Here is a 13,193-nt window from a genome sequence, read left to right on the forward strand (position 1 = left end):
CAACAATACAAATATATACAGAATGCATTCTTAAGTCGAATGTAATGAGTTAATACATATTGCACACCTGGACCTTATACCAACGTTGGTATTTTAATGTAATGCAAATATGATTCTCCTAATGCATTCCAAGGTATCAAAGTGAGTATATCTCTGGCGTAATGATGTAATATGTGAGGTCATCAGCAGTGCTTTGCGGGGGCGCAAGTTATAGTTAGCTCAGCTAACTATAACAGGTCAATTTTTCTGGTTTTGTATGAGTGAAATGTCAGCCTAACTATAACATCTATATATCTATATCTATATATCTATATCTATATATCTATATATATATATATATCTAAATATATATATATCTATATATATATATATATATATATATATATATATATATATAATATAGATATATATATATATCAAGAGCAGGGAACTCACCTCTTCATAAAGGTTACTCTTGTAAGCGTAGTATCAGTATTCCTTACCTACTGCTTACAAATCCCATCACCCCACAGTTAGTCACACGAGCTAATTAAATAAGGTTCATTATGCAATCGTCTGAGCATGACAAAGAAATAAATTAAAAACATGGATAGTTCAGGTGAAGCATGACTTTCAATATTGGAGTTGCATTCTGCAACCATATGATCTCTCTCGTTTCACACTTTCAAGAAAGCTCTGGAAAACATCGAACACAATTTTATTGATGAGAGCGGTGCCGGGTCATCAAAATTACGGTTAGGTGCACTTCTATGTGGCACTGACCAAGAGCTTTCTGTTGCACATTTGTTGCCTGTGACAATACCCATCCACCGTAAGACTTAATAAAACAATCAATTTTTTGATTTTCAACTTTTAACAAGCATAGATATCTATCTGTATGTTGTCTTGATAAATAAATACTCAATTATGCCAAGTTGGTACACAATTTTTTACGATTTTCTCTGAACTACTATTTTTCACATTTTCTTCGGGAAAGTAAGTAAAGCACTGATTAACACTTTCTGAGGTAAATACAATGTACAAAAGATCATTGTAATTGTTACCACATACCGTTAACATGAAGGTTTTTCAATGCTCTTTCTACACATGCATATATCAAACCAGTGAAGAGAAGAAAAAAGGCTGCCTTGGGTCCTTTCAAGCAACTTCATTTTCCATTACAATGCATCAAAAGTAGTTTATGTGATTGCTTTTCGTAAAAGATTTTCCCCCCAAAATTGAACATATAAGTTGCGAAAGTACCTTCTAAGCCCTCTACCAACTATTTAACAAACACCACTTAAAATTCTTGTATCTTCTTCACCTTTAGGACCAGTCTTAAGATAGTTGGCTCGTTGAGGGCCATCAACCGCTTTTCGAAGGTACTGTACCATATTACATTCAACAGTATGATTGTACTCAGTACAATGTATGGAAATCAAGACTGTTAGGAATCTTCTGCAGGATCACTGGAAGAGTCAGACGCTTCATCAGAGCTGTCATCAGTGTTACTATCATCTGTTGATTCCTCACTGTCACTGTCTTCACTGTCCTCTTCATCATCTTCATTTTCTGAATTCTGATCATTCTCTTCTAGAAGAAATGCAAATGATTATAAACACTAACATCAGTTCAAGGCGAGAGCAAAAGAGCAAAAGTCAAGTTCAGAAGAAGTGAGCAAATGCACTGGACAAATACAAGTGAGATAAATACAATATTCATTTACATTTAATTTTATACGACTTGGAACTACATTTTTAGTGTCTATTCCAATTTATCAACCAAAATCATGGGTTTCTGGGCAAAACTTTAAAATGAAGAGGCTACTTTGATCTGAGGGTCACAGCCGCTCTGTTAGAACTTGACAGAAGGTGACCCCATATTAGAATTCTAAACGTTACTAGACAACATGCATTTTTGTCATGAAGTTACAAGACAGAAAAGCACAATAAGGCAGATAATGCAGGAAGCATGAATTTGATGAAAGCTAATTTAGCAAGACTATGTAGCCTTAAGCATCTCAATTATAGGTAAGTAATATTTGCATCTCTTTCACTTGCATAGTCTTGCAAATGTCCACCATCTCAATATTATTGTAACAACATACTGTTTAATTTGGCCTCCCAGTACTGACCAGTCACTGAAGTGGCTGCATACAATCCTTCTCCAAACAAGGTTTCGAAATGTGGAATTCTAGATCTCTCCTAAGGAGAATTTGCATAGGATAACAATTTGTGTCAATAGATGCCCTAATGCCAAAAGAACTCATTCTTGCTTCACCCAAATATCCAGGATGCAAGTACAGTAAATACAGTTAATGATGGTAGGTCATTAGGCACCAAAGTGCACAGAAAAGAGCTGCACCCATATACATTTAATTAGTTGATTTACAGCTTCAATTTATTGTTATGTACTTTAAATTGCGCCAGGTGGTACAACAGATATAGTTTGATGGCGAGTCATGAAATAATGTTTCTGGTCCTTTGAATATGTAATAACTTTGTAATCTTGTAATTGCCATGAGGGTGGTTGCAGTGAAATAATTAAAAGTTAGACAAATGGTACAGTCAAAATAACGGTACCATACATCATACTTTTAGCATGAGTTTTTTTCCAATAACAAAATCCCAAAGCCAGGTTTTGTTTTTGAGAATATAAAAACAAATGGCTCCCACACCATGGGAGTAATGGTGTAGGGGTCACTTTGCAGTTTCCACTGCCCCTTACCACCAAAACGTGGCAGTAAGGGGCAGTGAAAACTGGCTATTTGACCTCCCACTCTAAACTGAGTGGACAGTCGAATCACCAAGCATCTGGCGGCCCTTAGTTCATTGGGCCGTCAGAGGAGTATGTCAGCGATGGAGACGGAGTAGTTTTTAACACTGACATGCTTAAAGTTTGCTTGTCTGAAAATCAGGCAGGCAGACCTTCAAAGAGTCAATAGTAACTCTTTAGAGTATGATCAACTCATGGCTGCACAAATACCTAGGGCCAGCCATCTCCCTCAGCCACAGTGAGGTCTAGATTCACAAAGGTAATGGTAGATCAAAAGTCTAACTTAGACCAAAAGTCAAACTTTACTACTTTTCAGTATTCACAAAGGTACGTTTCTACGAGTAAAGTTAGACTTTTAGTCCCACTTTACCTTTGTGAATACGGAAAAGTAGTAAAGTTAAACCTTTGATCTAAGTTATACTTTTGGTCTAACTTTACCTTTGTGAATACCTGAGAAGTAGTAAAGTTTGACTTTTGGTCTAAGTTAGACTTTTGATCTAACTTTACATTTGTGAATCTGTCCCTAAGACTTTAGAGCTGATTTAGAGTTTGGCATAGAGGATACTCTGTCACAACAGCAATGGAGTACCCACTTTGCAAAACTGAAGGTTGGTGGAGAGGCTACTCAATCACGGTTGCGGCACAGTACTCTCTACACCAAACTCTAAATCAGCATCAAAGTCTTACTTTGGCTGAGGGAGAGGGTGGTCCTTTGGTATTTGTGCAGCCCTGATTTTATAATTTTGTAAAGAGTCACCATTGATTATTGGGACACAAAAATCTATCCATAATGGTAGACTGAGGGAAAGGAAACATCGCCTACACATTATGGTCCCTTTGGCAAGGCAAGACGTGACCTTTAGTGTAAAAACTTCCATCTGCAATCTAAAACTGGCTGATGTGAAGATCTGCTGGAATTATGCAGCATCGGAGAATGAAATTGTGCAGCAGGGTTGGCCAAATTATGTGTCTATAAAAGGCAAACTATGTTGTGTAATGCAGAGAATTTTGAAACAGTATTACTTTGAAGTGTAATACAGAATATTTTGTGACAGTATTACTTCATTATTTTGAGATCGGTACACAAATTTCACCTAATTACAGCAATAAGGGATGGAAAGATGACCTGTCAATCATTGCGGTGTGCCTTCCACTGCGAGGGGGACTTGTCACCACTTTTGTAGTCATTCCTGTTCCAAATATTTTTTCTTCAAATCTACAGATTATGCAGTAGATGATGGATTATGTTGCAAATGTGGCAATTCCATAAATAAGTGGAAAACACAGCTGAATTGAATAATTCCAGTAGCCCTAACTACATGCAAACTATGGCTGCCTTTTGGAAATAGAAAGCAGTTTTGTACTTTCACATGTGAACAGATTATTGAAGCACCATTTATTATAGAGCACATACATTACAAATTTCTACAATTGTAATGAAATTTAATTCCTAAAAATTTGATTTAAAAGAGTAATTTGAAATGTATTTTTAAAGATTACCTCGTTTGATGGAGCAACATATTGCTTAAAACTCATAGCCAAAGCTGGGTGGTACGGGGAAATATTCAGGACATAAAGCTGAGGTGCATACATGTTAACCTTTATTTGTCTCATCGGAAAAAAGTAGAAACTACATTGCTTATGTCCATTTATCCATGCGCCAAATTCATTCCAAGATGTAACTATAGTTTATAACTGGGCTATGTCAAAAAAACACTTGCTTTGCAATCCCATATCACTCATTGAGCCATGACCTTGTTATGTTTCTGATAATACAGAAACAGGATTCATTTTACTGTGAACCTGAGCACATACAGTGAGCTCAATGTATTTTCATAATTTAGTGTTTCAACATTAATTTTCTCCTACTTCTGTCAATATTTTCGAATGAAACCCAAATAGAAAATGTTTCTATGGGTACCACAGAACACACTTCAAAGTATTTAGGGCAAACCCAAGTGATAATGGCGGAGATATGAGCTATTTTGCACCAACAGTACAGGGCATTTGGAAGATGCATGTTTACATGGAATGGATACAATTATTTCAGTAAAATGAACTTGACTTGGTGTTAAAGCGACTAAAAGCCCCTGAGCAGGCAGAACAGATTTTCTGCTTGGAATTCTTCTGTTCGACGGCATGCATGAAAATCCCATGAACATACCCTAGGGCTAGTGTTTCCGGGGTAGACTTTGGAAGCATCTTGCCCTCTCTTCGTTTTTAACATTGAATAGGTGGAATACCACTTATAACCTGATACAATCTTATCTGGTCCGTAATGGGAAGGATGAAGCCAGGTGCTTGATAATGCAAGTTAGTGACTTGCATTTCTTACTGTAGACATCCTCTATAGTCATAGAATGTAGGAAGGTAGGATCCTTCTAGCAGGGTTCCATCCCCCCTTCTTGCCTGGTGTCAGTGTGTTTTTGAATTAGTCTGCTGAAATTCTGCTAATCAGGACCCCAGCAACTGTGTTTTCTCCCCTAAATTGATATGGTAAGTGCATTGGTATCTCCACAATAGGTTACTGGTGTAACCGTGTCATTTCCTGGTATATGGTACTAAGGTCCCTGGGCATAGGTACACCAGGGGTTTTCCATAGGTCGCAGCCTGTATTGTGCCACCCATGGGAGTCCACTTAAACTGTGACTACAGGCCTGCTATTGCAGTCTGTGTGAGTTGGTGCTTGCATTTCTCCCAACAGATATAAGTTTCCTTATATCTGAAGTCACTATACTTAATTATTATAAACACTTGTAGAGTGCACTGCAACCCTACGGGCATCCTGGCGCTAAGAGAACTGTACTATAGAGTATACAGCCCATAAGTCACCCCTATGGCAGGCTCTTCAGTCCTGAGGGCAGGGTGCTTGGTTATAAGTGTGAGGGTGCCCCTGCATGAGCAGGAAACCCCAGGGTCTATTCTCCAGGCTTTGTAAGTGCGGTCAGCCATTGTTTGACATATAGTGGACATCAGTCATTACAAGTTGTCTAACTATATAGTGGCTGCACCAAACCTGGCCATGTTTGGTATAAAACATGTTGGAATCATACCCCAACACTAATTCGAGTGTTGGAAGTATGATCCCATGTACTAGGGGTCTCTTTAGGGGACCCCTGTACTCCTGGTAACAGCCTTTCAGGATCTGCAAGCAAGTTAGTTTTACTGCTGACCACACACATGATTCTGCCCTCCTGCTGCTGAGCCAAGCTCGAGCAGGGGAAGGTAGAACAATAGGTTTCCTGTCACAGGGTGACCACCTCCCAGGCAGCACCTAATGTATTGGGCTGGAGTGGGGGTGCTTGCCAGCACCACCAGACTGCTTTGAAAGCCCCATTTGGTGCCCTCCTTGCATACTCAATTTTGAGCCAGTTCAGGCAGCCTTTGGCTGATGCTCTGATGCAAAATTGAACAAAGGACATGGGAGTATCCTCCCTTCTGTCCAGCCCCTCCTCAGATTAGTCGTGAGACAAGAGTCAACCCTTAAACTATGTTACGCTTCACTTGTCTGGACACTTTGACTTTGTTGGACCTCGACTGGAACCAAGACTGCACCAAGGAAGACTCCTGCTGCTCCTGGCATCGCTGTTTTTCAAGTCTTCATCATTCATCGTCTGTATCTGTGCTTCATTCAGGTTCTTCAACAGACCTGTGGGCATCAAAGACACCCGAAGCAATCTCCCTTGGAGTGAAGAAGTCACTTCTCTCCATCTGCAAGCATCGCAACAAAGCGGACCGGTCTCCTGCTTCAGTCGTCCTACGGACGTCTCGAGGCTCAGCAACACAGGTGGTGGTTCAGTAACTCCCTCGAGGCCTGACCTGTCCTCTCTGCAAATTTGAGGCCTGTATCCCTCGTCGGAACCGCTGGGACCGAACCCCTGTGCAACGCATCAACTTGCTGTTGCCAAGGCTTGTTGGATCTGCACTCCAGAGATCGTCGGGCTACAATAAGCTCCAGCACCTCTTCCCTCCAAGATCAGCATCCTCACTGAATCCTCTGGATTGAGTCCAGCTTTTCGCTCTCCTTATTAGGTGGTACTGAGGAGCAGGAGGGGTAGCATGGCGCTTCATGGCTGCCAATATGACTACTGAGTGAGGAGGCAAATCTGATTGAAGGAAGAGCGAATCTCACTTGCGAGGTCTGTACTTTTTTTGAAGCCTCAAATGAGCAGCCTTAGTGGAGGCTGGTGTCAGAAAAAGCTCCATTGCTGGCTCCAAGAGTCCTGGCACCAACGGAAGCAGTGATCTTGCTGCTGACCGCTGGTGGAGCATCTACAAAATAACAGATGTAGAAGGGGTAGGACCGACATCTGTGTATTAAGCTTTGCAGCTCCTCTTACCAAGACCTCCTGGAAGGTGGTGATGTCATCCACCAGAGAAATGTGAGTAGGAGATAAATCTGTCATTATCAGTGAGCACCGCCATGTAGAAGACGATGAGTATGTCCTATGTCTTGAGCAACGCCTAGATCTAGTGTGTGTTCTTGTTCCTGATCTTGAACATGATCTATGGCTTCAATGACGAGAGTGTCTGGAAAATGATGAACATCTGGAATGGCGCCTGTGATGGTGCGTTCTTGAGTACGATCCACGTTTTGCCGATTCCACAGGCATAGAGATTGGCACTGGTGGAATAGGCGCAGGAGGTGGTGAAGGAGGTGGCGCAGGAGGTGGTAGATGAGTTGGTGTTGGAGAATCCGGTAACACTACCAGTCAAGATGGGTGATTAGATCCTCTTTTCTTGTGTCCTCAAAGTTGAAATGCTTTTCAGCGTCGACCTCCGTCGATGTCTCAATGTCGATCTGCTGCTTGATGGTGATCTCCTCCGACGCCTCGACGTCTAACTGCTTCTCCGCATCGTTGGGTCTGCACATCTTGGCGTGGATACACTTCTCGACATTGACCTCACTGTGCGCATCGAAGGTGTATGGACTATAGATGTTGCTCTACCATGTTTTGATGTGGATCGGCGCTTCTTCCGCAACGTCAGACCAGCCCTGGGCGGCGAGCAAGTTGGTGCTGTACCTGGTCTCGACGTTGACCCCTTTGACATCGACAGGGAAAGATGTCTTTTCCGGGCTGGAATCTCATTTTGTACCTTTCACATCCCTCAGAGGTAGATAGCAGAGCCCTGATAGAGGACTGACCCTCTCCTCGCTCTGAGGATTCATGTTAAGATTGTACTTGCTGTCCGCGCCGTTCCTCCGTGCCTTGAAGGCACATTTTCTCACTCTCTCTCAGGGTGCGTCTAGAAAATATCTTGCGGTGCTAGCAATGTTCAGGAACATTACTATATGGAGGCAGAGAACACAGACATAGTGAGGGTCTGATTTGGCCTTCTTCCTCCCATAGACAGGGCACTTGTCAAACAGTGAAGGCACATTAAATGACAAAATGGCACAACTGTCAGTCAGAAAAAGGCAGAAATAGTGAGAGAAGGACGTAAAATGTTGAATGAAACAGTTTTTACTAAAATCCATTAAAGAATTGTTAAGAGAAAAAGCCTAAAAGCCCGAGCTCAGTGCTCCAGGATCCTGTCACCAGGTGCCGGAAGACAGAACGGAGGCAACTGCCACCTGCTGGGCATGATGGAGACACTGTTTAAAAGTGACACAATTGCAGCCTATGGGGCTACACTCTCCTACTATCCTTCATCTCTTATTTTTACAGAAAAGGGTTTGTGATAGAGATTAAGCTATTTTGTAAAAACATTTACCTAAATATATATATATATATATATATATATATATATATATATATATATATATATATATATATATATATATATATTCATGCTTCTCTAAGTACAATCTGAACAATTTCACCACTGTAGCTTGTGTTTAGGCTGCATATTATGTTCTTTCACCTATTCAAATGCTTATGACTATCAATGGAGATCCCCGAGAAGAGAATTTTATGTGTCTGCTCGATGTAGTATGTTCCATTTAAGAAACGTATTTTGGAATAGCAAAGTCATAGCGAGGCAGAGGAAATTGAAAGGAATTCAGAATCATTATGCTGTTTACTAATCCTGGTAGCAGGAGAGGCTACTGAAAAGATCTTATAGCTTGAAGAAAAATCAGTAATTTTAATTAATTAAAAGAAATGCACACTTGGAATGAAACAGGAAGAACAGCTTGAGGACTGGTGGAAATGGGAGAGTGTTGGGAGAAGAAACGTTAGCCAATGGAAAACCATTCCATAAACAGAACAAAAAATGAATGCTTCCTGGGGTAGGGTATAGATTTGACAAGAAAAAGGGATGTAGGACAGAGGCAGAAGACATATATGCAAGAAACCAGCAATCCATGTAATGAGAAGAGATGGACACACAACACATCAGAAGGAAGAAGAAGAGAGAGCTAGAGAGAGGGAGAAGAGGAAGAAAAAAGCGACCATCGGAAGAAAGTTCTGAACGTTACAGCTGACCATGATCTGTTCACCAATTGGAGAGCTTCCCGTCTTCAAGCCAGCATGCATACCAGGGTGATGGCTGATAAATAAGGTAAAAGACAGAAGGGGCTTTAATTAATTTATTTTACAGTAAATGTATTTAAGTGAAAAGGGAGTCAGAAATGTTGTTTTGCTATAAATATTTTCGCAGATTAGCCTAACTTCACAACCCCAGGAAGGCCATGACAGCATGGGACTGCTAATAATGAAGGTTCAGAATGGGTGCTTTATCAGAGACGAGGTTGCATCTTTGAGCTCTGTCCATCAATGTGGGAACTGGTTAGGCTATTTCCTGATGATGTCCCTCATTCTCTTCCCAAGTTAATGCAAAGAGATTATGAATTGGCGTCATTCTACATACGTTTTTAAGTCTTCCCCCACTTTTCAACAGTGACAAGACAGACAAAAGTAGCTTCAGCCTTTGTTCTTTCTTGTTCAGAGACAAAGAAGATAGGGTTTTTTCATTAAATTGCTTGGGCCTTTTTCAAATATCCAACTATTTGCTTTGTTCAGCATCTTCAGGGTGACTAAAGATAGAGCATAAGATCAACAAAAAGAGAATTTCAAGGTGAAACACAATGCATGAAATGCAGAGCCGTTGTACAGCACAAAGCTAATGTGGTAGAGCACAACGCTATTGGGGGACTAACTAAATGCACAATGGTTTGAAAAAAATGAAAAAAGCAACACTACAAGGGACTCCGACGATTGCAGTAGAATACCGGTGTTCTACTATATTTGAGGAAAAAAGGAAAGGAAGTCAATTGCCATTGTTCACCAATGGATTGTGCAAGAGAGATGACTGCATTTGCATAAATGTAACTTCTTTCAGCTATATATTCCTGCTCATGATAACATTAGTCACAGGCTTGTCTCTGTCACTGGGCTGTTTCCACCTCCAATTGGCTTGCTCAGCCAAGATGTTTTTAAGTTATTGTTACTATCTGAGGGTGGTTTCACTTGTTCTAATGATCTCAGCCTACACAACTACTTCTATTTTTTGTAAGAATTAGTCACATGACTCTATTTGAAACTTAAACTTATATGTAGCAATGTATACATGTTTGTGCTTTGCTGCTTCTCCACAGATGGGAGAATTTCTAGATGGTTGAGTCTTGATTCAGATACTCCTCATTTTCCTTTTATTAATAAACCCTTTCAGACTATGATTGGAGTATGACAAGCAGTTGTTTTTTGACAGAATACCTTTAAGAGACTTCTACATATTCACAGACGAACAAGTTACTTACCTTCGGCAACGCCTTATCTAGTAAAGGAAATATCTAGCCACAGATTGCTTACCTTTGAATTCCCCAGGCATCAGAGTGCATCTGAAAGATTATTCTTTGAGCTGTACCCCTGCAAGTCGATAGGTGGCGTTGGTTGGCTCTGGGTGGTGTCGTCTGAAGTGAGTTCCATGTCACCTATATTGGAGCTGCCTCAGCGTGCTGACATTAGTTACTTTTCATGACTTTTCACGCCAAAAGCACGGAACCATGAAGTTTACTGACATTGGTGTGTTTGAAAACTAAGGCCCTGAAAGGGATCAGCCCTGACCCTAGAAACCTGTCTGCAGTGTGGGGAGCATGGGTGAGTCGGTAAGAAATCTGCAGCTAGATATTGTCTCTACCAGATACAGCGTTACGGAAGGTAAATAACTTGTTCATCTAATAGAGACATCTACCCGCAGATTCCTTACCTTTAAATAGATACCCAGGCAATACCATCCCTGGAGGAGGAACTGCATACAAATTTCAGACTAAAAAGTCCTGCACAACTGAACGGACAAAATGACCGTCCCTGCAGACCTGACTGTCCAGGCAGTAATGCTTGGTAAAAGTGTGCAAGGATGCCCATGTTACTGCCTGACAGATATCCAGAACTGTGACACGACGTTCTAATGTAGTGGTAGCTCCTGTAGCTCTGGAGGAATGAGCCCTAAAGCCTTCAAGCGCATACTTCTTTGCCAGAGCATAGCAAATCTTGATGTAGAGAACGAATCATCGTGAGATGGTTCTTTTCTGCACCAGAATAACCTATGGTCGTCCACCCAGAATTTTTTTGAGTGGTCACGGTAGAACGACAACACACTTTTTGAGTCCAGAGGGTGGTTGCTCCTCTTCTTCAGAGGGATGCAGAGAAGAGTAGAAAGTTAGCAAGGTGACAGATTGTCTCAGATGGAATGGTGTTAAAACTTTCGGGCCGAAAAAGGCCCTAGTGCAAAGCACCAACTTGTCAGGGAAGAGCGTCAAGGAGGCTTGAATGACAAAGCCTGCTTCTCACTCACCCTCTTGGCAGATGTAATTTCCACTAAAAAAGCTGTTCTGATGGTAAGCAGTCGGACGCAACAATTATGCAGGGGCATGAACGGAGCAAACATCAGGAAGGTGAGAACCAAATTGTGGTCCCATAATGAAAGGGGAAGGTGGGAACATATGTTCAAGGCATTTCAGGAATCTATGTACAATGGGTGATTTAAAAAAGAGGGTTAGTCTGGCAGCTTCAGGAAAGCAGACATGGCAGAAAGATACCCTTTCACGGTGCTGAGAGCAGAGCCCTGCAAGGCAAGGGTCATAATAAAAAGCAAAACATCAAAATGGGAAGCAGAAAGAGCAAAATAATTTTCTGTACAATATATATCAATTTTCTTCCATCGCTAGGCGTATATCGTTTTGATGGAGGGACGCCTGGCTGCCAGAATAACATTACAAACTTTGTGAGGAAGGTAGAAAGCTCAATCTCTAAGCAAGAAGGCAAAGCGGTGACAGGTTCGGATGGAGGACCCTCCCCAGCTGCTGCGACAGAAGATCCTACAGAAGGGACATTCCGATTATGACGATCGATGATCATTTGCAGAAACTTGGCAAACCAGACTCTCCGTGCCCAGTCCAGAGCCACAAGAATGACTTGGGTCCTGTTGTTCCTGATTTTCTTGAGTACTCTGGGCAGGAGTGGTATGGGCGGAAAGGCGCACAGGATGCCTGAGCTCCACTCGAGACGAAAAGCGAGAGTCGCCTTGGAAAATCTAGTGCGCAAAACTGGTGACGTTGCATGTTCTCGGCAGAGGCACACAGGTCTAACCAACAACTGCTGAAGGGGACCTTGCGCTACCTCCAGATGGAGACGCCACTCATGAGCCGTTAGGCATTGACAACTGAGTTTTTCCACCCTGGCATTCAGGGAACCTGTAAGGTGTTGAACCACCAAGGAAATGCCCTGCTGTTCCAGTCATGTTCAAAGACGCAGAGCCTCTTGACAGAAGGTCCATGACCCACTCAGCCTGTAGTGTAGTTCTTATTATCCCAATAGGCTCTGCGCATTGGAATAATATCTTCAATAGTATAGACGTAGGACAGAGGTTAACTAGGTCTTCTACTGACGATATTAGACTTAAGTTTTGTGTCCCAGCTAGCTCAGAGTTCACTAGAAACTTTCTCGAATAGGCGAGGAGGAGTTTAACCTCCCTGGATAGACAAGAAGGGATTTAGTTTCTGACAACCATAGAACATGACAACTTTGCTCTCCCTGATCAAGAGTATATCTCTAGAGTCGTGTGAAAACAAAAGACAGCTATTTTACTCAGTCAATACATGCATACTTAGTTTCACCAGATTGCAGAGAAAAGGAGAGACGGGCGTTTTCGATAAAAGGTGTTATTTATTGATCAGTCTCTTTTCTCATACAAGAGAAATGAATCGCTACAATTGTAATACTTATAGTTAAGTAAAGTGCATACAGTAAAAGCAGGATCATAAAATAATACTGTAAAAGCATTGATATGGTTTCTTAGCCATATGATACTTTAAAATGGATAGAAGATATACATACATATATACATTGACTAATCGTACTCAACTGGTGCTTCTAACTACGCCAACCCCGGTGTACCGGACCTAAGCCTAATACATGGGAGGGAGTACGTAAGTAGCAGTTTAAGTTAAGTTTGCTTTGCCAAGAGTCTGACTCAAGAATTCTCTGTAAGGGGTT

At 41.4% G+C, this 13,193-nt stretch overlaps 1 protein-coding gene across 1 annotated transcript in view; it reads right to left on the reverse strand.

The window, feature by feature from the left end:
- Positions 1-681: 681 nt before the first annotated feature.
- Positions 682-13,193, reverse strand: part of ERICH2 (glutamate rich 2) — a 370,290-nt gene continuing 357,778 nt past the window's right edge. Inside the window, exon 12 of the mRNA XM_078683840.1 lies at positions 682-1,572. Coding sequence (XP_078539966.1) covers positions 1,427-1,572 — 146 coding nt within the window. The 3' untranslated portion in view covers positions 682-1,426. The remainder of the gene's footprint in view (positions 1,573-13,193) is intronic.

This window comes from Lissotriton helveticus, chromosome 3_1 (genome assembly GCF_964261635.1).
Source record: "Lissotriton helveticus chromosome 3_1, aLisHel1.1, whole genome shotgun sequence".
Lineage (NCBI taxonomy): Eukaryota > Metazoa > Chordata > Amphibia > Caudata > Salamandridae > Lissotriton > Lissotriton helveticus.